The 26,516-nt window shown below is 48.2% G+C and overlaps 1 protein-coding gene across 1 annotated transcript; it reads left to right on the forward strand.

Moving 5' to 3' along the window:
• Rrp1b (ribosomal RNA processing 1B) lies at window positions 1-25,507 on the forward strand. The gene is made up of 16 exons (XM_041635014.1): window positions 1-167; window positions 5,178-5,260; window positions 6,721-6,778; window positions 7,853-7,941; window positions 8,626-8,687; window positions 9,168-9,297; window positions 10,547-10,611; window positions 11,027-11,208; window positions 12,324-12,412; window positions 14,963-15,060; window positions 16,198-16,217; window positions 17,071-17,199; window positions 19,608-20,311; window positions 21,609-21,749; window positions 22,715-22,778; window positions 23,182-25,507. Exons 1-16 carry the CDS (start codon window positions 38-40, stop codon window positions 23,373-23,375), a joined length of 2,238 nt encoding a protein of 745 aa, XP_041490948.1. The 5' UTR covers window positions 1-37; the 3' UTR covers window positions 23,376-25,507.
• Window positions 25,508-26,516: the final 1,009 nt, after the last annotated feature.

Below are 26,516 nucleotides of genomic sequence, written 5' to 3' on the forward strand. Positions count from 1 at the left end.
TGCACGCGCTCAGCCTGGGGATGCAGGAGCTTGTGCGATGGCTCCCGCCATGCAGTCGGCCCAGCTCCAGTTCGCCCAGCGGCTGGCCTCCAGCGAGAAGGGTGTCCGCGACCGCGCAGTGAGGAAGCTGCGGCAGTATCTCAGCGCGAGGACGCAGAGCGACACAGGTGCGGGCCGGGGTCCGCGTCTCTGCGCTCGGCGAGGGTCGCTCTTGTGGGTGCGGGAGCTGCTGCTGCGGGCTGTGCGGCGGAGCTCCAGCTCCACGCTCAGCCCTGGCCCAGCTCGCCGAGGCCCGTTTGCGTTTCTTGTTTCCTTCTCTTGGATAGTGCCTGCAGGCGCTGGTGTGCGGGAGAGAGTTGAGGCTGCATTCCAGCCCCGGAGGAACTCTGGCAGGACCCGAGGCAGTAGGGCATGTGTGAATGCGGGAATGTATACTAGTAGGTGTGGAAAAGTACAAGAGGAAGTCTCCCTAAACGAAGCCTCCTGTGTTCTGTGAGATTTTTGACAGGAGGAAGTCAGCCAGGCCGACGCAAGTTAAGAGCTAAGGGTGCCCTGGGCCAGAGAAATCAGAAGTTGGCGCGCAGGGCGTGTCCAGATGAAGTTGAGCCTGGAGGCGGTGTGGCCAGGTTACTGGCTTTCTCGGATTTTAACTGCCGTGGAGCAAAACGCAAGATTTTCCTTAAGTGATCTTGAGTAGGTTTTTTTAACTCTTTGAGTGAACACTTAGGTCTGGACTGACTGCAGCGTGCTGTGGAGGTTTCAGATTGCAGACAGTTGACTAAAGTTTAAACTACGTGTTGCTAAATCTGCCTAAAATTGAAAAATGGCTCAGCGGTTTGAGACCCAGTACCCACATGGCAGCTCATAACCAGTTCCTGAAGAGGACTCGCCCCCTTCTGACCTCGGCTGACACCAGGCATGCACGTGGTGCACACACGTAGAGGCAGGCAAAACACTCATCCACTTAAAATAAATCTTCAGAAGTTTTTTAATTGAACTCTTCTCCCATGTGCTAGCTTACACCATTAATTTCAGCACTTGGAAGGCTGAAGGCAGCCAGGGCCACAGGACAAGCAAGATCTTATCTCCAAAAAAGAAAGAGAAACTTTGGTGAGAGCCTGATAGAGAAATAAAAACTAAAATAATTTGATTTTTTTAAATTATTACATGTGTGCACTTTTGGAAGTTAGGTTTTGAAAGCTGTCTCTCTTCTACCCTGATTCCAGAGGTCAGACTCAGGTAGACAAAAGGCTGCAATGCCTTTTGTTAAGGATTGCCCCCAGGAATTCAGTTTACTCCCATGTTTATAATAAGTTCCCTAGATGCATGTGCTGGTAATTCCTAAACCTAACTTGGTAGCCCAGGTGTGCTTTAGCTACCCTCCCCTCAGATTAGTGCTACTAGCCTGATCCTTCACCTGGCTGTCCCATGAGTGCCTCAGTGTCAAAAATGGGAATGACTCCTGCTCCCCCAAAATACCTATTCTCTGCCGCTGCTCCTTCCCTATGGCTCATACTACCTTATTTTCCCCCCACACAAACATACCACATTGCCATGGGCTCTCTTCATCCTCCACATCCACCCACACACATCCCTTTGTCCTGCCTACTCAGTATCCTGCTTAACCAGAGCTTCCCTTACCTTACCCAGATGTCTTTCCTGCCTGTTCCCTAACTGGTCTCCTTCACTCCTTTGTGCCTTTTGCTTGTTTTTGTTCTTCAAGACAGTCTCTCTGTGTATCAGCCCTGACTGTCCTGGAAACCAGGCTGGCTTTGAACTTCCAGAGATCTGCGTGCTGGGAGTCCTCTTAAATGCTGGGAATAAAGGCAGGCGCCACCAAGCCAGGCTTCTCTTGTGCCTCTTTAATCTGTCCTTCACAAACTAGCCCAGGTCACTTTCCTAAAGCACCTCCTTGTAGGTCACAGTCTGTCAGTCAGGGTGTCCTCACCTGCTGTTCTAAGTCCTTAGTAATCAATAAAACCCTCGGAGGCTGAGGATACCAAACAATTGCTCTCCTCCACTCCTTTGCATTTCTGCAAAGAACTCCACCCCTTCTCTCCTGGCAGCATCATTTCTGAGAAATCCCCCTTTAGTACCTCTCCACCTCCTGGTTACCCCTAGAGTTATAAAACACGTGTCCCTTTATAAAATATGTAGTGCTTAGATACATGGGGCGGGGGGTGCTATTTATTTGTTTTGAGATAGAATTTCTTGTAGCCAGGGTTGGTCTTTATTAGCTTTGTAACTGAGAGTAACCTTGAACTCCTTGTGGTCCTGCCTCAGCTGTGTACAGATTACTTTGTTTCTGAATTCCATGGCTTTTATCATTTTCCTTCCAGCAGTATAAGCTTCCATTTGTTTTCTTGGCCATAGGTAAAAGCACTTGGAGCCTTAGGAGGTTCTTCAGGAGACAGAGGCAAACACTACCTCTGGACCTCGGGTAGCCAGAGAGCATGCTTCTCAGACCCCTTTGGGGACAGACCCGGGAATACTAAGGATGTCTTGGAATACTAAGATGTCACAAGGACCTGAAGCCAGTTGGCTCACACCAGTACCCCAGGTTCCTTCCTGGTTAGCACCCCCCCCCCCCCAGATTTGCTTATCTTGGTCCCCTATTCATCATCATGGCTAGTTTGTGGAATATAGAATGCCTTCAAGAAAATAATAATAATAATTGTAGAGGGGCTGGGAAAATGGCTCAGCAGGTTAGAACACTTGTTTTCTTGCAGGGAACCCGAGTTCAGTTCCCACCACCCCTGTGGTGACTCATGACTGTCTCTAACTCCAGCTCCAGGGCATCTATCACCCTCTTCTAACCTCTGCAGTCACTACAGAAGCACATGGTATACACAGATGCAAGTAAAATACACATATGTCTAAAATAAACTAAAAACAGCTGCAGGGGCCAGGAACAGTGCTCTATCAGTAATGTGCTTGCCACAAGCCCCCGAGCACCTGAGTTCAGGTGTTCGGCATCCATATAGCCAGGTAAAGTCCTGGTGGGGCCTTGATGACCAGATGGTCTAGCCAAATTGGTGAATTAAAGGTTCAATGAGATAACCTGTCTCAGAAAATTAGTTGGAGAGCTGTTGAGGAAAATACCCAACATTGACTTCTGGCCTATATGTATGTGCGTGAAAATAAATAAAATTTGCAGAATGGATGTTTTCATAGTCACGGGACAAGAAAACCAAAGCATCTGCTGTGCCCCATCATGATAGAAGCACGAGTTACCTCACATTTGCATCTTGTTGACAAACTCAGTTTGTTTTGCAGCCATGCATCTTGCTGGGCAATCTGACATTTTAGTCTTTCTGAAACACATAGCTGTCTGTTAGCAGCATGAATAGATAGGCTCTGTGGTCTTTGCTGTCGTGAAATGGTCACTGTGTTTTAGTTCATGGTGGCTCGTGTGTCCTGGTGCAGTCATTCATAAAGGCAGCAAACATTTGTGAAACACCATGTATTGTTGTATATAACGAGTCTCGGCCTAGGGGGATACAGCAGGGAATCAAACCGGCAGTCCCTGCCTGTCTTAGCGGTTCTCAGCCTTGAACGGTTCACGCTTACTAAAGCCATGGTGCATCTTCAAATCAACCCTGTGGCAGTTTCATTTGTGACATTGCTTTCTCTTTTTTTGTTAATATTAGTAGTGTGTGTGTGTGTGCGCGCGCGCGTGCGCGCGCGCATGCGTGAGTGTGTATACGGGAGATAGATGTGTTACAGCACACATTTGGAGGTGAGAAAACAACTTTATGGGGTCAGTTCTCTCCTCCCATTTTTATGTAGGTTCAAAAGCTAGAACTCGCCCTGAGGTTTGTGTGGCAAGAGCCTTTACCTGCCAAGCCGTTTATTTCCCCAGCCCCAGTTTCCTTTTTAATGACATAAAATGACTGGATTTATGGTTGGCGGCGGCTAGAATACTACAGGTATTGTGGAAGTGAGGAGTTAAGGTTCTCCGCCTGAAAGTTAGAAGGAGGTGTATGTGTTTTGACTGTGGTGTGATCTGGAAGATGATGATACTCTCCCCATCCAGAATGGGGACGTGTTCGTGTACTGTGTTCATTTTGTGGAGAGAGTTGCTGGTGGACATTCTCATTTCAAAACTCAATGGTATTCCCTGTGAAGCTTTTGTATTCGTGTCATTCTTTTTAAAATAGCTAAACCTAACCTGTTGTCAGGAACTAGATTAGGTAAAGATTTAAAAAATGTCCCCAGCCAGGAGTGGTGGCACTCACTTTTAATCCCCAAACTCAGGAAGCAGAGGCAGGCAGATCTCAGTGAGTTCTAGGCCAGCCAGAAAAAAGATTCTCCATGGTCAGTTATAGTAGTGATGCCTGTGATTCCAGAACTTGGGAGACTGAGGCAGAATTGTAAGTTTCAGGCTGGCCAGCCTGGACTCATAGAAGAGCCCTGTCTTAAAATAAAATAGCAGAGGAGGAGGGACCCAAGGAGGCTTACCTAGGGATAGAGTGCTTATCTGACAAGTGATGTGCAGGACCGCCACCTCAGAAAGACTTTCCACCAAGAAGAAAGCATCTTCGAGGGCAACTCTCAACTAAGACTGCTTCACTTCAGATACTTACTGCGTCTTTTGAGTTTTAAAAGGAATCAGATATTGTTTTTTCATCCCTCTTTAGTACTGTAAAAATCAATACCTGTTTTTACCAACTAAACTCCTAGGTTAAATTTTGAAAGTAAATATTTAGAGTGGAAGACTTGACCAAACCAGGGCTTTGCTTCTTCCAGCTTCTTTTTTTTTTCTTTTTATTTATTTATTTATTTATTATGTATACAATATTCTGTCTGTGTGTATGCCTGCAGGCCAGAAGAGGGCACCAGACCCCATTACCGCTGGTTGTGAGCCACCATGTGGTTGCTGGGAATTGAACTCAGGACCTTTGGAAGAGCAGGCAATGCTCTTAACCTCTGAGCCATCTCTCCAGCCCCCTTCTTCCAGCTTTTCTGTTCACCGCCCCTTTTACCTGAGAAATTCTTACAGGACGCCAAGTATATAGGTATGTGAACTAGTGAGACATGGCATGCCTGGAAGTTCAGGGCTAGGGAAAGATGCGCAGAGGACGGGGGTGTGTGTGGTGGTTTTGCTGCTGGCACGGCATCTCTAAATATTAAGAAACGAGTCGACTCTAAGGTGGATGTGCCATTTTCTCCCGCAGGAGGTTTCAGTCAGGATGAACTCCTAAAAATATGGAGAGGACTCTTCTACTGCATGTGGGTTCAGGACGAACCCCTTCTGCAGGTAACGCAGCCCCTCGTCATGTTCCTGGACCTTTGCCACAGTGGATAAGAGACGCTCTGCCAGTCTGCTGCCATCCCCAGACAGATGGAAGTAAATGCTTCAAGGAGCCATTGTCTCCGCCCTTGTCCCCTCAGGAAGGAGCAGCAGGCACTTAGGCTGTGCTTTCAGACATATCGAACACCTAAGTCATAAATTCCCTATTGCTCTCATCATTCTATAGCTTCCGTGGTAGGTGTTACACGTTTTTAATGTTTCTGCTTTCTCTTCTGTCAACGCATGAGCAGAAGCACAGCAGGGGGCCTGGAGGGCCTGGTGCCCAAATGAGCAGCCAGGCCCTGTGGCTAAAGTGCCGTGGGCTGCACTGGTGACTAGAATACACAGTCGAGCCCTGCCCACTCAGTCTGCCACCAGTTCAGCCATAGAAGAGGTTTGTTCTAATGTCTGGAACTAGACCCTCCTCAGTAGCAGGAGAGTACGGGTCACAACACACAAGCCCCAGTGTAGAGTCCTGCTGGGCAGCGCTTGCCTTGTGTATGAAGCCGTGCTGCTTTTCTCAGGACATGTAGTGACTTGTCTCAGTTCACTCTGTTGATTCTACTGAACATATTTTGAGTGGGATAGCAGGGCAAAATATTGTAAGATTATATTCAGAAGTAGCAACAAGCAGCTTTAGTGGGGGGAGGAAGAGAACCAACAAAAAGGAACATCATTTTCAAGTCTTGGAGTTCATTCAAGATGAATAAGGAACTCTGGGCACAGGAGGACCGGTAAGGGCGCTCATCTTCAGATAGTTGGAAGATGGAAGGCTTCTTCCTAGCCCAAGCCCGTTAGTGCTGCCAAATGGAGTCTACTGTGCCTCCACTGCTCTTCAGTTTTGCCAAAGCACAACCTAGAGGAGTCTGTTGACATTCCAGCTTGCTCTGACCAGGTCTAGAAGGCCAAAGTGAAAACCCCATTGTACAAGCACCAGAAAGGTGACCCTGTGCCTTCTGCTTGCAACATTTGATATTCATGATAGATTCTGTTTAGTTTATATGTTAAGACCAGGGATGAGGTGTGGTAATGCACACCTTTAATCCCCAAGACTCAGTCAGAAGCAGGCGGATCTCTGTGAGTTCGAGGCCAGCCAGAGCTATGTAGAGAAATACTGTCTCCAAAAAAAAAAGGCCAAGAATTTGGCGGTAAGGTTACTTCTCCTGGAATTATTCAAACTCTTAACCAGAGATGCTTTCTTGAACACAAGAGTTTTAGCATTTTTTCCAGAAACATCACATTAGCCTAGTAGTTCTCTATAAAGTTTGGAGTTTCACATCTGAAAAAACCCAGGGTGTCTGCCACAGACCTAGGACAAGAGACGCAGGCTTTCCTGCTACAGAGGGAGGAGGGTACCGCCACCCAAAGCCCCACCACCACAGCCTGACCACTAATAACCGATGTTTCTCCCCAACCCACTTTTGCAGGAGGAGCTAGCGAACATTATTTCCCAACTCATCCATGTTGTTCACAGCTCAGAGGCTCGTAAGTCCCGCTGTTTTCCTGGCTTTCAGACTTCCTCATTAGCAGGTTTGGTAGCTTGCCTGGGGAACCTAGTCAGTGCTTCCCTCCCGTGAAGTTTGTCTTCTGGATGTTGGTGACATAGGAGCCTCCTGCTAGTATTGTACGGATGTGACATGCTGTTAGTGCTTTGAGATGCTGTGCTTAATGTTAACTGCTAAGAGAACAGAGATCAAAATCCTCTATAAAGTCTCCAAATGCAAGTTATGTTCACATTTAAAAGCTGTGACATCTATGCCAGCACGTACAGTGACCTGGCCAAGATGAGAGCCATCGTGCTGATAAATCACTGTAATAAAGCATAGATGAGTTTACCTAAAAGAAAAAATGAGTTTTCTGAAGTTGGACAGCAGTTTGTCCTGCTTGACATTCCCCACTCAAGTAACCCTGGTTGGTTCTCTCGGTTCTAGCTGACCTACAACATGGAGCTTCTACATCTGTTGTATAGTAAAGATTTTATTTGTTAATAAGTTGTGCTGGACATGGTAGTCCATTTAGAAGGCTGAGCCAGGAGGTTTGTGAGCTCCAGACCAGCCTTGGGTAGCAGCCAAACCCTATGTAGAAGGAAGTGGAGATGTTCAAAAATCAGTAAATCAGGAAAGACTTCCAATTTTAAAAGTGATAGTTCTGTGACTTAAATAGCTTGTGCTGTGTCCCACCCAGCCAACACTTAACATTGAAAAATCTGTGTTTATACATGAATTGTAAGGATGCTCATCAGGATTAGTAGACAGGATTGGTTGTCAGATGCAGCTGTAGTAGAGAGGGCCAGTGGGTTTCTAATAGAAATGTGGGTTTGAGGCAGATAAAGAACAGTGCTTTGGGGAACATTCTGTTAAGAGATGCTGATAGTATTGCATTATAATGTCTTTATATAGCTGTAAGGAAATTATTAACATATTTAATTATTGGCCAAACTCTATCTGTCTAAGAATTCTTGAGGTAGATGTATAAAGAAAACCAGGTGTGTTTCCTGTCGCTTCCTTCTTGCTGCGTGCTCATGTGGCAGCCAAGCACTGAGAGCCTCTTGTTCTACAGAACACCTGTTCCTTCAGACCTTCTGGCAAACCATGAACCGAGAGTGGGAAGAGACAACAGACGAGCTACAGCTGGACAAGTACTGCATGGTAAGATCATCCCTGGCATTCATTCTGTTCTCTTCTGGAAGCCAAGGTGGAGTTTGCTCAGAGGGTTTGGGGGAAAAGGTTGGTTGGTTGGTAGGTAGGTAGGTAGGTTTTGACTTTTCACAGGGTTTCTCTGTAGCCCTGGCTGTCCTGAACTCATTCTGTATAGACCAGGCTGGCCTTGAACTCAGGCCCACCTGCCTCAGCCTCCTGAATGCTGGGATTAAAGGGTGTACCACCACCACCTGGCCTGCGAATAGTTTTTAAATACTTTGTAAGCACTAGAGTTAAGAGAAAGGAAGGCTGTTGGGGGAAAAAAATAAACAACACCCCAGGATATGGGTGTGAGGTCGTCAGACAATAGGTGCTTTGTTGGCATTATTGAGACCTAGCTTCTATGCCCATCAAGAAAACAATGGAAAGCCAGGCAAGGTGTGGCAGAATGTCCTGGTCCCGGCTTGAATTTTGTTTTCTGGGGGTTGTTGGGGCAGAGTCTCTGTGTGCTGTGTGGGCTAGTTTCTGACTCTCGGGATACAGGCACATACTGCTGTCTGGCTTAAGGTTTTTGATACAGGGGTTAAATAGACCTAAGGAAGTTGTCTTGCTTTGGGGATCCAGGGTTGGGCTCCTCATTCTGCCAAAATGATGATTACCTTTTACTTTTATTATAAAAATGTCGACCTTTAGCTGATCCACCTGGTCCTGAGGCAGTCCTTTGAAGTTCTCAAGCGGAAGGCCTGGGAAGAAAGGTCAGTACATCATTTCCATTAACACGTTAAATTGTTTACATGAACACGTGGTGACATTGAAAACACGTCAGAGTTGCTAGGTGACTCGGTGGTAGAGAGCTTGCCTAATGGGTATGAGGGCCTGGTTTTAATCCTTAGTACCCCTAAAAAAATCCTTAAAGAATAATAGGGCCCCCTAAGATTTCTGATAATAAAACATGCATTGACTGATGTATGCGCACCACGATGTAGTGCTATGAGAAGCACGGTAGATCCTGAGCCAGGGGAGTTAGAGCCCCGTAGTTGTGAGGACATTGATACTGATCAGAATAACTGTTCCTCCCTTTAGGCCTCATATTGGCCGTTATGCTGTGTGAGCAGTAAACTGATTGCTTCTGTCTGTTCTTTGAGAGGAGGGAAGTATTAGTGATAATGTCTTTTAAAAAAAAAAAAAAAACATAAAAGAAAAACTGTGGTTGGTTTGTTTTTGTTGTTGTTTAGCCAAATCAAACTTTTCCTGGGCGTCCTGATGAAGGAGATCCTGAGTCCCGAGAGTCAGTCTTCCGACGGAGTGAGAAACCACTTGATTGATGCCTATTTGGATGAGCTTTCCATTGTGGGAGGGAGAGAGGTGAGAAGCAGCACTGCCATCCAGCAGTGTGGTGGGGCCACCGTGTTCGGGGTTCTCGTGGGCTCTGTCAGAAGTGCAATCTCTGTAACTTCTCCTGGAGTCTAATGTGCCCCAGACAGCTAGTGGACTTGTAGCAGAACTGCGCACTATGAGTGTATGGCAGTCTTAACCTATAAAATAGGATTGAGCCCCACACAGCTGCTGGAGAAGCTGAGGCAGGAGAGTCACTTGATCCAGGAGTACGAGACCCCATGTCAGCCATGGTGGTATCCATCTATCATCTCAGCATTGAGGCAGCCTGTGCTACACAGTGAGACCCTACCTCCCTCCTCTGCAGAAAGAGCTGGAAACAGTTTACAGAGTCCAGTATGAAAAGAGCAGGATATGTTGAGTGTTTCAGAAGCTGTAAGGGGAAAGGCAGTAGACAGCACCACACAGCTTATACCCCATGTATGAAGACAAAAAGCTGGAAAGAAAAGGTATACTTTTAGATAAAAGTGGTCATCTCAGTTTGAGAATATAACAGTTTTTACTATTTGACGTTCTATAGTGAACCATTTATACATATATTAAGTCAAATTATAAATGATATATTTTTAAGAGAGGGGCAGCACATGTACACACACACTGTAATCGATTAATGAATGAACAAATGAAGTTTAAAAGTAAAGAATGCCTTTGTCAGCCAGGCAGTAATGGCACACACCTTTTAAACCCAGCACTCGGGAGGCAGAGGCAGGCAGATCTCTGTGGGTTCGAGGTCAGCCTGGTCAACAAGAGCTAGTTCGAGGACAGGCACCAAAGCTACAGAGAAACCTCAAAAAACCTAATGGGTGGGTGGATGGATGGATGGATGGATAGATAGATAGATAGATAGATAGGTAGGTAGAAATAAGAATGCCTTTGTCTCCTGCTGAGGTGGTATCCACATGGCACTCATATTTTTCTTGAATTTCTGGAGATAGCCAGGGCCTACTGCTGGGCAGGTGCCACACCCAGCTGCCCCAGGAGACTTGAGTGCTACAGGGTCGCCCTGATCAATTGATGGTTCTTTGGCTCACTGCACTAAGATACCCAGAAGACCAGAGAGAGGCTGGCTTAGTGTGCTGAGCAGTTCCTGCAGCATGTTGCAACTGTGTGTGACAGCGCCAATGCAGCTGATCTTACTTGTGAGGGGGCAGGGACTTCCTCTTCTACAACATGTACTATCTTTCCCTCATTTTCCCTCTATTTTCTGTCTAAATTACAGCTTTTAGCAGATCAGAACCTCAAGCTAATTGATCCATTCTGCAGAATTGCCGCCAAAACTAAGGAGTAAGTGGCTCACATGTTCTCACTGCTTTCGGTGATGCCTGAGGGTAGGGTTCTGTTGTCCTGGAACTCAGAGATCCACCTGCCTCTGCTTCCCGAGGGCTGGGATTAAAGGCACACATCACTGCTGCCTGACTAGAACACCATTCCTAATACCCCTCACAGGCCTGAGGCCAGCCAGCCCAGGCTACACAATAAGATCCTGCTCAGAAGGAAGCAGAGTTAGTGGTCCCTAGAATCTGCAGTGGACCTGCTTTAAGGGTGCCTTTGCATCTCTGCTGAGCAGTGGTGGGCACCCTGGGCCCCAGGCAGGCACAGGCACGCACTTCCCTGAGCCATTCTCCACTTTGCTCCTTTCTGCACAGGCTCCAGACCGAGTATTTTAATCACATTCTCTCTGCTGTGCTTCTACCCTCAGCCACGCACTGGTACAGACTATAGCTAGGGATGTTTTTGAAGTCATTATAGATCAGTCTGCATTTGTACCTGAAGAGACTGTGGAGGAGCAGAGAACCAAAGTGGGTGACAGTGGCCTCTCTACCCGAGAGACCCCTGAAGACAAGCTGGCCTGTACAAAAGCAGTCCGCGGGAAGAAGGCTGGTGAGAGCATTTCCTGTGTTCTTTCTCTCTGAGAGCTGGCTGTGTTTTGCTTGTTTGTGGATATTGTCTTAGCTGTGGTTGTGTGCGTGTGTGTATACTTTCATGTGGAGGCCAGATGTCAACGCTGGGAGTCGTTCCTTGGGTTTCATGCACCTCTTATTTGATATGGCACCTCTCATTTTGTTATGGCACATCTCGTCATGCACCTCTTATTTTGATATGGCACATCTTGTTGGCCTGGAAGATGCCTGCTTAGGCTAGATGGCTAGCCAGGGAGTCCTGGGGACCTCCTGTTTCAGCCTTCCCCGTGCTACCATGCCCCGGATTTTTTATGTGGATTCTGAGGGTTGAACCCAGGCCCTTGTACTTGTGTGGTGTACACCTGCCTGACTAAGCCTCCCCAGCACCTCTGGGTTTTGTTTTTTAAATCTCCATAGGCACTTGGTTGGCATCTCACTGAGTATAGCCCTCCCACCAAAGAGTGAAGCAGGGTAAAGAAGAGACATGTGCACAACCAGGGGCCCCCAGGAGAAACCCAGTGCTGCTCACACTAGGCCTGACAGATTCTGTCCCTCCAGGAGCTCACCTTCTTGTGAAGTGTGGCCTGTGCCTGGGAGAGCCGCCTACAGTCAGGATCACACCATGACTCCCCTGACACACAGGTTCCTTCTAGGAGCCTTTAGTTGTTTGGTGGGGGGTAGACTTGTTCAGTATGGACCTAGTACTGGGGGTAAAACCTGGAGCTTTACAGAGAAAATAGAAAGACAAGCTTTTTTTTTTTTTTTTTTTTTTTTATTTTTCGAGACAGGGTTTCTCTGTGGCTTTGGAGCCTGTCCTGGAACTAGCTCTTGTAGACCAGGCTGGTCTCAAACTCAGAGATCCGCCTGCCTCTTCCTCCCAAGTGCTGGGATTAAAGGCGTGCGCCACCACCGCCCGGCTAAAGACAAGCATTTTTAAGAGAGTAATTTGTATCATTCCCTAGGCAGCAGTTGCTGGTGCACTGTAATTTTTCTTCTTGGTGATGGGGATTGAACCCAGAGCCTGGAGAGCTGAATCAAACAAGTCTATTCTTGAATGTCAAGGTTTTGTCTTTGTCTTTGGGTGTACTTTGACAGCACTGGGTGAATGCCTCGGAGATGGAGCCCTTGGCAACAGAGAAAGAGATGGCTGTGCAGCATTCAAGAATTCAGGGTCATCTCTCCAGGTGGGGGCAGTTTTTGCTTTTTATAGAATGTGGATTGCCTGGGGGTGCTTGGCTAGAGAATTAGGGTCAGAGCTCATTAAGCCTTTAAGACCTGAACTGTAAAGTCCTTTATAATGCTCTCTGTAATTAATGTGACCATTCTGAGCTTGTTGGGAACAACTTTAAAAGAATGAGATTTTAAGTTGGCATGGTGTCGCACATGTGGAATCTCAGCACATAGTTCAAGACTAACCTGGGCTACTTAGTAACATCCTGTTTGAAAAACACAAAAAGAAGCCAAGCATGGTGGTGCACACCTTAATCCTAGCACTCAGGAGGCAGGGGTAGGCAGATCTCTGTGAGTTCCAGGCCAGTCTAATCTACATAGCAAGCAATTCCAGACCAGACCAGACTACATAGAGAGACCCCCATTTCAAAAATAGACAGTAAGTACAGGAGAGACAGGTGCCAGCAGCGCTGTGAGCAGGGAGAGCCCTGCTGACTCTATTGTCCTCTGTTGTCACCGCAACCTCAGTGGGGCCCTTGGTGTCTGTGCGTCGCGGCCCACGGCTCCCAATGGAGCAACCGAGCGCAGGCCCAGGCATGGGATGCAGCCATGGCAGACTGTACGGGAGCAGGCATGGTAGGCCAGACCTTGGCTTGGGACCAGTGGCGGACTTGAGTGTGGCAAGGGGCCCGGTCAACTCTGCTTCACTGCCTCCGGGAGACCTGCAGCTCAAGAGCTACGGCCAGTTCAACAGCTTCCACTGGAACTGCCTGGCTGCTATGAACACCAAGCCCCCTTACTAGAACCTGAGGCAGAAAGTGAATAATTTTGTGTCAACACACCTGGGCAAACAGGACTGGAATCCTGCAGTGAACAAGAAATCATTTGCGAAATGGCTGAGGCAGAGTGTGGTTCAGTCAGGCATGTTGGAAGCAGGAGTGGGTGGACAGGATCATTTCCCCAAACTAAATCACATCTTCAGGCCACAGATAGAACGAGCAATCCATGAGTTCCCGGCAGCCCAGCAAAAAGAAGCTGTGCCAGCTCTCACTCCCACCGCCCCAGAATCTGAAAGCCAGGATTCTCCAGCGCCATTGCAAGATGCTTCCTAAGGATGGATACCTTTGGAAAATTCCATTTAAAGAAGAAATGAAATGGATTCTGGTTTCACATGAATATAACTTTAGTCATCCATGTCACTACTGATGTCCAGATTTGGCCTTGACTGGGGTGGTGTATATTGGATGGAGAGCAAGTTTGGTGGTGAGATATTATCCATATTTATTCACAAATTGTGCCACCTTTGGCCAGCCTGCCCAAGGGTCCAACCACAGTATAGACACTACAGAGGTTTAAGAACAACATGACTGGGGCTAGAGAGATGGCTCAGTGGTTAAGAGCATTGCCTGCTCTTCCAAAGATTCTGAGTTCAATTCCCGGCAACCACATGGTGGCTCACAACCATCTGTAATGAGGTCTGATGCAGAGTATTATATACATAATAAATAAATATTTTTAAAAAAAAAAGAACGTGACTTGGGCTGTCCTGAACAAACACTTGATATGGACACTGCATGTGGGTGTTAGCGCCTGTGCCCTCCAGTGTGCAGAAGCCAGGCTGGGGCTAGCAGCGAAGGGCCATGGGAGCAGCTGTTTGACAGTGGGTTTTGCTACTGTTGTTAGAGTCACAGGCTGGGATGTACAGCGGTTAGTGTCAGCAGCTAACTGACACTATTGTGACCGTCCTGTGCTTGGGGATTTTAGTGGTTTCCTTTCTTTGGTCAGAGGTGACTTGGAGCCCTGGAGTGAATGAGGAAGCTGAGATTTGGGGTACAAGGAAAGCCCCACCATCTCTGTCCTGGCGTCTCCCTAGCCACAGGGGCGAGTCACTCTGGACATCTGGACATGGTGCTCAGTTCTCATGTTTGTGTTTCTAGAAGAAAAGCTCTTAATGATATATAGCAGACATTTTACAATTAAGAATTTTGAAAGGCACTAATGCTCGTTTTCTGCCCGTGGCTGCCTGTTTTCCTTGGTGTGGCAGCACTGGCCCTGCTGCATTGCTTGGGGGGGGGGGTTGATTTGTTTTTTGAAGCAGGATCTTGTTCTATAGTCTAGGCTGGAGTTCATGGCAATCCTTCTGCCTCCCAAGTGCTGGGAATACAGGTTTGCACCACAATGCCACTCTTCCAGTTTTGGTTTCTGGTTAGTCGATCAATGGTTCATACAGGGTCCCTTTATAATGTAGCTCTGGCCATCCTAGAACTTCTGTGTAGATCAGGCTGGCCTTGAACTCACAGAGATCCACCTGCCTCTGTCTCCCAAGTGCTGGGAATAAAGGTGTGTGCCACCACACCCTCCCCAGTTATACTTTGAAAAAGTACGAGTGTTAGAAGTTCTAAGATTGAGAACCCAGGAGGAATATAAGTTCATCAGGCAAATTTTGCCCTATGTATGAAACCACAGTCTAGAGAGAACTACTCACGCCCAAGAACATTCAGAAGGCGGCTCTGGTAGGCCAGATTGGTTCGCTACCACTCATATGTCTTGTCTCTTCTTGGTAGTTTGATTTAAATGCTGTTGCTGATCGACTCTTGGAAATAGCCAACTCAAAGAGCACCCCTCCCTTCAACCGGAAGCGGCTCTTCAGACTGATCAGAAAGTAAGCAGCGATTGAGAGCCCATGGCCATAGCACTGTGGGCCAGCGCTCTCCTGCATGCTTTTTTCTTCTTCTTCTTTTAAAGATGTATTTATTTTTATTTCGTGTGCAGTGTGCTAATGAATTTTATTCATTAGCTACATAGCACATATGTGAACTTAAGCCAGGGAAGGAAGCAGCCCTGCTCACCCATACGGCTGTAGGGTGGTGGTGCCAGCATACTCCTCGAATGTCACCTGTCAACACACCAAGGGGCTCCGTTAGCCACTTTCACTCTCACCTCCCAGCAGGGTTGTGCCAAAGGGGTCGGGTCATCTGGTAGTCAGCGTCTGTGTCATTAGGACCATGGAGCCATAATAGATGATTTGCCAAAAAGCCAGTAGGTGTGTTCTGACTGCATGAGAATGACAGCTGTCTGCTCACCTCATTGGGTTAGCAGGCACTGGCCTGACCTTGGCCCTCTATGGTATGAATGCCTCAGAACAAACTAGCTACAAATGGTAAGCTCTGGGTTCGAGTGAGAGACCCAGCTTCTGTGTGGAAAGTGAGAGCGGCCCCGGGTGATAGCACGTAGATCTGACGTCTGCGTGCACATATGCTCACGTGAAGACAGGCATACATACCAAAACATGGCTTTTAAAGAAAGAATACTCTGGAAAATAGCATTCATAGCTTCCTATACTTCATAGCTTGGTCACTAAATGTGTGCCAAGGTCTCCAGTGTGGATGCTGGATCCTACCTGCCTACCCCAGCAACCCAGCCCAGCCCCATGACCTCCTTCGTATCCTCAGCTTGTTTATTTGGCCTAATGCATATAGTTGCATAAGAGAACCCTCTGCCAATGTCTCCTGAACAGAAGTAGCACTGGACTGTCTGCCTTCAGAGACAAGTGGGGAAGATGCTGGCACTCTTGGTGTCTTGTGTGCCAGGAGAAACTCTAGCCACTGTGTCCTTTGCAGTGTTGGTGGATTGAAGGTGCCTTTGTTCTGGGTTTCTTCCTTCCTGACCCATCACGTCCCTAGGTAGAGCTGTCCCCTAGCCTCCCCTGTGGAGGAGAGGATGGGGAATGCACGTTCAGATTCCTGCTTATGTCCAGGACTTGTGTCTACCACTCTGAACTCCATGTGTTCCTTTTCAGGTTCCGGGACCCCTCTGAAGGTAAGAAGAGTCGAACTGTGAGTCACACCCAGTGCACACCCACCAAGGGCCTCCCGGCCAGATTCTGAAAAGTGGGACTTCAGGCCTTCATGGAAAGTGACTCACGGGGGACAGACCACAATTAGGTTCACATGGCATACCCAAGGGAAGACCCTTTGCACCCACTTTCCATGCATCTGGTGTTTCCTGTGTGTGGGTGATATGGTATTTATTTGAATTTTTATTGGTGCTTTCTACAGTTAAGTTTTTAATGGGGAAAGGGAAGGCAGAAGAAGTGGCTTAGTGGTTAAGAGCTCTGGCTGCCCTTTATGCCCTTTATGAGGACCCATGTTCAATTCCAGAGCCCACATAGAGATCCGGTGAATGCCCTCTTCTGGCCTCTGTGGGCACCAGGCACACACTTGACACAAACATACATGTAGGCAAAACACTCAAAGATTTTTTTTTTTTTTAAGCTAGGCTAGGACGATTACAATCTTTTGTCAAGAAGAAAATCCTGGCATCTCAGTATCTTTCATTTTCTTTTGGGACACATGTCCCCAGGGTAAGCTGCTAAAAGCCTGGTAAATCTGAGCGGGCCAGTGAGCCAGCTTTCCCTGCCCCTTGTGAGCTCATAGAACCAGGGGGATGTAAAGCCAACTAACCTGAGAAGCTCTGGCAGTCATCATCAGTGTGTTTTCCAGCCAAGAGCCGTGAGTTCGCTTGGAGAAGCAGTTGGTAGTGCAGGTGATGAAGCAGAAGTTAGGCTGGGGAGTCTTCGCTGGAGGGTAAGCGAGGAGCTCAGGACCTGGGCTCCCGCAGCAGACGCAAAAGGGCCTTGGAAGCTGACCGTTGTCCCTTTGCCACCTACCAGGCAATAGTGCTCAACTCAGTTTTGCTCAGGACGTTAGTGCTGATGAAAATGGTCAAGCCCTCAGTCAGAGGAAGGACAAGAAGAAAAGAAAGAAGCTTTTAGAGAGAGCTGCCTTGGACAAGGAGAAAGGTAAGCTGCAAAGTCTTAGTCTCGGGCCTGAAAAGACTCACCTCTTGCTCACACCTGGGTAGCTCTGGGCCATGAGGTCTGGGGACTTGTGAGAGCCAGTGTTCTTATGAATTACTGGCGTAGCATAATGTTTCTATGTGTTTTGGGGTTTGGTGTGGTGTGGTTGGGAGAGGGGGGGTTGTTCTTTGAAATAGAACCCTCTTATGTAGCCACAGTTTGCCTCAAACTCATGATCTGCCTGCACCTCCAGAGTATTGAGATACCATGCAAGCAGCATCACATCCACAGATCCCCTAGGTTCTCTTATTTTCTTTTTTATACAATTATTAATTAATTTTGTTTATTTATTTGTTATTGCATACCAATCCCGGCCCCCTCCCTCATCTTCCCTTTCCCCTAATTTACTCTCCATACACCCCCTATCTGTTCCTCAGAGAGGGTAAGGCCTCCCCTAGGAAGTCCACTTTGTCTGTCCCATCACCTTGTTGAGACAGGACCAAGACACACACACACGTGCCTAGGTTGAGGCTCTACAAAATCACTTCATGCATTAGACTTAGATCCTGGTCCCACTGCCAGTGGCCCCACCTACTGCCCAAGCCACACCCTTGTCACCTGTATTCAGGGGTCCTAGAGGTTATTTTCTGTGCAGCCGCTGTTCTGATCTCGTTTGTGCAGAGGTGTGTGCTATTGAATGGTACAGGGAGAGAATAGGGTTCCAAACACTATCGGGTGTGTGTGTGTGTGTGTGTGTGTCTTCTGACTTTAAAATTATTGGAAGCCTGGGCTAACAAGGTGTCTCAGCAGATAAAGGCACTTACTGCCAAGCCTGAGCTCAATCCCCAGGACCCATATGGCAGAAGATTATTGAATCCCACAGTTGCCCTCTCACCTCCTCGTGTGCCTACACATGCACAAAATAAACATAATTTTTGTATTTTAACTTTTTTTTTTTTTTTTTTTTTTTTGGTTTTTCGAGACAGGGTTTCTCTGTAGCTTTGGAGACTGTCCTGGAACTAGCTCTTGTAGACCAGGTTGGTCTTGAACTTACAGAGATCCACCTGCCTCTGCCTCCCGAGTGCTGGAATTAAAGGCATGTGCCACCAAATGCCCGGCTGTATGTTAAATATTAGGGCCTGGAGATAGAACTCAGAGGCTAAAGAGCACTGCCAACTCTTACAGAGAACAGGTTCGATTCCCAGCACCTACATGGCAACTTAGAACTGTCAGTAACTCTAGTTTAATGGGATCTAGCACTTCTGGCCTCTACACGCAGCACACATACATATGAAGCAAAGTAAAAATAAGTTTTGAAAATACTGAAAAACATATGATTGAAAACCTCTTGCCATTTACACATTTCTATCAAGATATGCTTGAAGGTTTCGGATCACCAGAGGAGAGAAGTGGGACCGGTTAACAAAACTAGCTGAGGTCAGAACTTGTCTGATGGTGAAGGTTGCAAGATCCAGGGACTGGAAGTGGGTTCAGCGACAGAAACCTTTCTCAGTGTGTCTCAGGCCCTAGTGCCGTCCCCAACACCACCAAAGAGTAGTCTTGGCTGGGCTCTAGAATCTCAACAGTCAGGAACCTGAGGCCAGCTTGAGCTACTGTGAGCACAGTTGACAGGAAGTGTAACCTAAAGGGGGAAGAGCTTGTGTGGGTTTATAATTCAGGGTACAGTCAGTCCTGGTGGGGAAGGCATGGCAGCAGGCGCATAAAAGAGCGTAGGCAAGCCAAGGAGCAAAGGGGACGGGGAAACTACAGGGCCAGGCTGTAAACCTCAAGGACTTCTTCCAGCTAGGCCTACCTCTCAAAGGTTCCACAGCCTCCCCAAACAGAGGGCCAAGTGTCCAGATACATGTGCCGGGTATATGCAGGTTCACAAACACCAAGGCCAGGCAGGGGTCGACAGTAGGTGTCTTCCTCCATTAGCTTGACTAGACTGAGCTTCAGGGATCTACCTGTTCTACCTTGGACGGACATACACACTGTCCCCAGCACTTGGGTTACAGGTCCACATTATGCCATCACACTTAGCTTGTATGTGTGTGCTGTATATCCAAACTCAAGTCTTCTCGCTTTGACAGCAAGCACTTAACCTGCTGAGCCATCTGCTCAACCCTCCAATGGGGGTATTTTAATTCAAGACCTTAACAACTCTGGTGAGACCCTGCCTCTAAAGGAGTGTGCGCTGATACAGTACACCTGTATTCCTATCACCCATGAGAGGTAGTCATGACAACCAGGGTTTCCTACAGCAGCCTTGGCTGTATAGCAAGTTTGAGGCAACTCTGAGTTACATGAGACCCTATCTCAAAATAAGTAAACACCCTGGCTCCCTGGCTGCCCGGCTGCCCAAGAGTCACCAGCAGGGCTGGCACACTCATTGGTCTGCATCTTTGTAGGAAACACAGTCTCTCTTGATGGTGAAGAGGACAATGGAGGCAACATTCCCAAGAAGAAAAAGAAAAAGAAGAAGAAGAGCCACTTTCAGGCTGAGACTCAGGACTTGGGTGCTGTTATCATGCCCCCAGCAGATAGAACTGACCTTGAGCCCAACAATGCCAAGAGGCAGACCCCACAGGCAAGTGTGACTGGGCCTGCAGCAGAGCCCACAGCTAGCATCCAAGAGAACAGCTCCGAGCCAACACCCATCTTTCCCACGCACAAGAAAAGGAAGTGGCCAAGAAAGAAGAGCCTGAGGGCCCACAGAGAGTTTTGGAAATCTACCCCTTTGTCTCAGGAGGATGTAGCAGAGAATGATCCTAGCAGTGACCGGCCCCAGAGCTCTGCTGCCCAAGTTTCTTCCTCAGAAGGTGTCCAACGGAAGAGGAAACGGAAACTCGGGGCTGTCCCTGTCAACAGTGGTGACTTGACTGTGCAGAAGGCAGGTACCCCAACAAGCCCTAGCGAAGAGAAAGATAGCCAGACCATCCTGCCCCTGTGCAAGAGGCCACAGAAGAAGACAGTGTCCTGCAGTCTTGACCTCCATGATCTGTCCATTAAAAAATCAGCAATTTTAAAAAAGAAGAAGAAAATGAAGCTGATGTCAAAGTTGGTGGAACACAACAGAGTGACTGAGTCCAGCGCCGGGCAGATCCCAGCTCTGGTAAGGGGGGAAGTACCCAGAACATAGTGCTGGGCTTGACCAGGTATGCTCAGAGGACTCCACTGTCTGCTAGGGCTAGGACGTAGGGACAGCCAGACTTAGGGGACACAAGGGTTAGAATGCACTGCTTTAGAACAGCTCTCACCAAGCAGATGGCAGGTTCCTGTCTAGGTGGCCAAGTGTAGGTGACCCATTCGGCACCATATGTCTACCTGTTCCCTCACAGACCTGATGTCTCGCCAGGTCAGACAGGAAGCATGGAGCTAAGACACTGTCGGAGTCAAGCCTCCATTCAAAACTGCTCTCTCGGTCTAGCCCCTGTGGCAGAGAGGAAGCCTGAAGCTCTTAGACTCTCAGGTTAATGACAGGGCGTTCTTCCTCTGTAGACTTCTGGAGCTGTAAGGGCAACCCAGGCTCTTGTGTTTTTGCCATATCTGGGAAGCATGCTGCTTCTGTGCCTGGCTAAGTCCGGGTGGCAAACCCACTACCATGTGTTCTTTGCTGTGGCCACCAAGCCACCAAAATAGTGACTCCCTGGCTGTCCAGGGAAACATGTGACCCCTGTTCAGCACCAGTGTGTGCTTACACATACTGCTTTGCGGTGCCTATGTATCGAAGTTGAGTTCCTGGCCAGTAAAGGGTTACTGAAGGAGAGCACAGCACTGGGCTAGCCTTGGCATATCATCTCAGCCTTTAGCCTTGCCCTAGTAGAGGCACGAATTTACTTCATAGCCCTTGGAATTGGGATGATTGCTAACTAGTTGGGGCCAAGGGAAGTCGCTGCTTTCTCTCTTGGTATAGGGTCGCTCTGGAGCATGCCAAAAAGCATGCTTCAGCAAGGGGGCACCACCAAGCTCCAGCCAAACAACCCACATGGTGCTTCCACACTCAGCTTCCCAGATGTGGGGATCCCCAAACCAAAGCCACACTACACATGCAGCCCACATATCTGGGCACAGATAGAAACGTGAGAGCTTAACAGGTAGACCTTGAAAGGGATGCTTACTCCATCTGTAGGCTCTGGGGTATAGAGCCTAAGGTTAGACCAGTGGGCTTTCGCGCAGATATCCCAACATTGTGATCCCTGCTGGCACAGGGCCCAGAAGTGAAGTCTGCTCCACTGAGCAGGAGGGTTTCTGGCAGAGCTGACAAAAGAAACTGTGGGCTAAGGGGCTTAGGGTGGGTCAGCCTCTAGCACTTCTCTGCTATGCTGTTCTGGTTTCTTTCCCTGTGGGTGTGAATCTGGCCAGGTGCCTGTGGTATGATTCTCCTTCCTCCCAACTTCTCATCTTCACAGGAAAGCATCAGGACTCTGAAAAAGCCGCTGAAAACGGAGGATGACTTTGTGAAGTTTGACACCCACTTCTTACCAAAGCCCCTGTTCTTCAGGAAAGCCAAAAGCAGCTCTGCCATCCGTCCCCAAAGTCCTGCTGTCCAGGTGAGCCCTCCATAGCACACCCCCACAGGGGCATGCAGACAGGCGAACTGAGTTCTGGGTACAGGTGATGAAGTCTACCTGGCAAGGAACTTGGGGACTAGCAGGGCCCAGCTTCCTCGTCTGACCACATGCATGTGGATGAGCCCCAAACTCTAGAAGGAGGCAGAGCTCAGGAGGGCTCAGGCTTCTAGGGACATCTCAAGTAGAAAGGCTCACCATTAATTCTGATAGCGTGTTGGGAAATCAAATAATTTGAGGTCCTTTGCACAAAAGTTTGGGGATTTTGGTCTGTGATGGGGTGCCAGCAGTAGAGCATTTTCTCAGTACTTCTCACGGCCTTGGGTGCTATCTCCAGCAAAGATTTTAAATTCATACCAATTGCCCATTGAAATTAGACCCCGTTTTAAGTCTAATCTAACCAGTTGCCTGTGAGCTACAAGTTGCAGCTTAGACATTCTGGACCTGCTCGATAGCTTGGCTGGTAAAACTGCTTGCCACCCAGGTCTCACTACCTGAGTTTAATCCCCAGAGCCCAAGGTGGAAGAGGAGGACTGACTTCCAGAAGTTGTCCTCTGACAGACACACACACAGTCACATGCACATCCATATCCACCATACACCTAATAATAAATAACTTTTTTAAGTCCTGGGACAAAATAAATGATGATTATTAACATGTCCTTATCATTTTGGGTGGTAAATTTGGAATTCCAAACATCCTTATTTTTTTCACTGGGAATGTGGTATCCATTTGAAAAATCTGGGCATCTGTAAAATGTGACGGCCATGGGCAGAAGTCTGGTAGTGGAGTCTGTTTAGGTCATAGCATGCTGCCCCATTAGCCTTTGTATGTGTGCAGGTCAGGAAACAGACTGCAAGGGCCTTCCCTGGGTAAGTTCTTCAGAAAATTCCCAGACAAGGAGGCTGAGCACCTGTGTTACCATGGTTACTCCTTTGTTCTGCAGCTGAATAAAACACCCTCCAGCTCCAAGAAAGTCACCTTTGGATTGAATAGAAACATGACTGCAGGTGAGTGGGTTGGCTTCTGGGAAACTTCCTTGGGACCAACCAGCTGGAGCCAGCTCAGGGTTCTCCAGTAGCCGAAGACCCTCCTGTCCCTGCCTATTTCGGGGTCAGACAGTTAAGCAGTCCGGCATGGGTGCCAAGGAAGAGAGAGGTTTCAGGGTGTTTTGTTTTGTTGGAGATAGGGTGTCTCTGTGTAGTTGTAGCATTCCTGGAGCTCATTGTAGACCATACTGGCCTTGAGCTCACAGAGATTCTTCTGCCTCTGCCTCCCAAGTCTTGGGATTAAAGGCGGGGAAAGATTTCTTGGGGCCTCCTGAGGCCACCAGGAAAGGGGTGAGGTGAGAAGCCATTTGTCCCGGTGTTCTCTGGTTCTGTCCATCCAACTAATAACCTTTCCTTCGGACAGAATTTAAGAAGACAGACAAGAGTATCCTGGTCAGCCCCACAGGCCTCTCCAGAGTGGCCTTTAACCCTGAGCAGAGGCCGCTGCACGGAGTGCTGAAGACGCCAACCAGCTCCCCTGCCAGCACTCCTACGTCAACCATGAAGCTACCAGCCACCACTCCGAAAAGAAGGCCAAGGGCTGCGGACTTTTTCTGAGAGCCAGCATCCCTTTTTAAGGACTGCTTTTATACTGGATATTCTATAAATTATAACTTTTAAATGTGGGCTTTTTAATTATTTTACAAATCCCCGTGAACGGGGCAAATGTTCCAGGCCTGTCCCTGTCCGTCCTTGCCTGAGGTGCGGGCCATGGTTCTGGTCTGAGTCCATGCACGCACTCAGAGGAGGACTAAGTGATGTGATATAAGGAGCCCCTCTCCTCGGTGCCCATTGCTGCACTACCGCAGTCGGTGCCGTTCCGGCTACTCGTCTAAGTCTGCCCTTGTGAAAGCATGTCAGCTGCGGGCCCATTCTGTGGATTCTGTGGGCGTTTGGCTGTTTCTCTTGAATGAGCAATAGTGTAGCCTTTCTACGTGTGACCAGCACGGGGTGGACAGGTGCGGGGTGGAGAAAAGCCACTCTGTCCATGAGGCTTTTTCTCCTCGGCCTGACCTGTCCCTGTCTTCCTACCTCTATAGCAAGCCCAAAGTGTCTTTTCAGGAGGGCCAGTGCCCCCAGGCTGCTGCCCACACTAGCACAGTTTCCCAGGCCTCGGGCATAGTTCTCAAGCTTAGTGAGTGAGCCCAGGGCCTCTCTGGCTGCACCTGCTTTTTTTTTTTCCCCAGTGTTGTCTGGACCCCAGGCTCTTGGCAGAACAGGAAGTTGTCTGCCTGGAAGTACATGTGCTGACAGCTCTGTTACCTAGAACACAAGCACCTGCATCCGCAGGTTTTCTGCAACTCTTCGAGCTTGCATTAGTGCAGAATCCCGGGGAGATGCTCAGGCTTCCATTTGAAACAAATCTGACTTTTTTTTCAGAGCAAAGCCTGCTTTGGCAATTGGCCTTGTCTAAGGAAACTACCTTGGGTCTGAAGGGTGGAGCCTCTCAGGAAGGAGCACAGCCAGAGGCCCAGATCCTCCTGGTTTTGCCTTGAGGCCCTGGCTCCCAAGCATTCAAAGTGCTATCAGTTTGCCCTATGCTCAGGGTATGCCCAGGTACCTCCTACTCTGTGCACCCTTGTGCAGAAGCCCCAGTAGAGGATGGCAGGTCACTACTGCAGGGATCGCAGAGTTGCTACGTCTGCCTCTGGCTTTACTCCTAAACACAGTCGAGGGGTCCACTTCCTGTTGTTGGACCAACTGACTCATGGATAACATTCCTGAGAGGAATGAAATGACTTTGTCTTTTGCCTGCTCAGTAATGAAGTATATCAATAGGCCATAAAAAATAGAGATATTATGCTGTTCTCAGAATAGGTCGTGTGCAGTGTAACTTGTGGTGGCATGACCACAGTGTGCTGAGTTTGACAGTCATACTCAAAACAAAACCTGTGTAGAAAAGATTAAGGTTAAGGCAGCAACTGCCGCTAGCTTTTCATTTACAAAGTTCAACATGTCCAGTAATTTTTTTTTTCATTTTAAAGTTATGTTATATAGCCAAGTTTTGTGAAGCAGCAGGCAGCGGTGGTAGAAACATCCGCAGTATTTTCACGCTAGCTACCCATCCTCAGGGACCAGTGAGCATCCTGGAAGCACATGTAATTCCTGCCGAAATTACTCCCGGGGCAGAGGGCAACCTCTGGGTGCTGGGTTTACAGGTGGGCACTGCTGTGCCAGACCAAGATTTTTGGTTTTATTTCTTATGCGCACAAACACGGAGGCTCTGCCACGTGAAGGAGTACATTTAGGATGCCATGGTTGTCCTTGATGTGTGTTATTTCCTCAAGTAAAATTGCCGGGGAGACCGGAGAAGCAGATCTTAGTGCTGGTGACCTAAACAGCACTTGGGAAGATGATGGTCTTAGGAGTGTGGATATGGTCATTTTTACAGTTTAATTTCAAACTTTCTTTTTTCTCCCAGCTCCCCACTAGCTCTCATGTATCCCATGTGGCCCCACACTGGTGGTCCTGCCTCATCCTCCCTAGTGCTGGGACACAGTCCCCTTTCCGAACTGAAGCACAGGGAGCCTGAGGACTCAGGAAGTAGTGGCCTCCCTGGGAAGTAGGTTTGTGTTCTCTCTGGATCACCAACTGCCCACAGTGTAGTTTGTTTACGATCAAATTGTATTGGTTTCTCCAGGGCTTGTCAGTACAAATCAAAGCCAAGAGCAATTAAAAGAAATATGTTTTTATCCTCAACTTTGTCTCTAATGTTGACTTGGTGTCTATAAATGTAGGCCTGTCTGGAAACCACTATCATGCCAGGGACTGGAAAATTCAGTCATGTTTGAAGAGGACATAGCAGGTTCTTGTCCCTTTTTCCCCCAGAGCTAGTGGGCTTCCTCGGGCCTCGCTCAGGTTGATGCACTGGGACTGTCAAAGCCCGCTGCCATTCACTGTGTCTAAAGCAGGGCACCTGTGGCCCAGTACAACTGCCCAGTTCCACCTCAGGAGGAAAACACGTGCACCCAGCCACGGTCCAGATGTTGTAAGATTGGAACTTACTGAACATCAGCCAGAAGAAAGTGACACATGTCCGGGGGGAGGGGGTCGAGAAGGGTTCTCAGTCGACCTCAGGGAGGGTTATGGAGGCAGTAGAAATGGGAAGGCTCCTCTATGAGACAAAGCACTCAGAAAACCAGGCGCTGTTCATAGGACAAAAACCATCCATATGGATTTAGCATTGACGTGCTTTTGATCCCAGAGCTTAGGAGGCAGAGATAGACCCGAGTTCGAGGCTAGCCTGGCCTACGAAGCAAGTACCAGGACAACCAGAGCTGGTACACAGAGAAATCCTCCTGGTCTTGAAAAACCACCCTGCTGCAGCTGCTCTGAGCACAAGACACTGACGGCAAGGGTGGGTCTGCAGCTGAAAGATTCCCAAGAGTTTGGGCGTGGCTAGAGCCCTATGTAAACTGCCCCTGAGGACAAATTAAGTTGGCACTCTTGTATCAAGGATGATCCATGTCCCTGTGTCTCAGTCTGTGTGCGTGTGTTTTTAAATCTCCATCCTGGTTCCTAGCCTGTGTACCATAGCACTTAAAAGCAGATGCTGTGTTTTACACTTAGCTAGCTCTTACATCTTAAGTAAACTCATTTCTACTAATCTGTGCATTAGCCACAGGGCTGTGGCTTACCGGAAAGGTTCCAGTAGCATCTGGCAGCTACATGGCATCTCTTTGATTCTGCCTTCTCTCT

Source organism: Microtus oregoni, unplaced genomic scaffold (assembly GCF_018167655.1).
Source record: "Microtus oregoni isolate MIOR12 unplaced genomic scaffold, Mior012 000046F_ref0000063, whole genome shotgun sequence".
Taxonomy (NCBI): Eukaryota; Metazoa; Chordata; class Mammalia; order Rodentia; family Cricetidae; genus Microtus; species Microtus oregoni.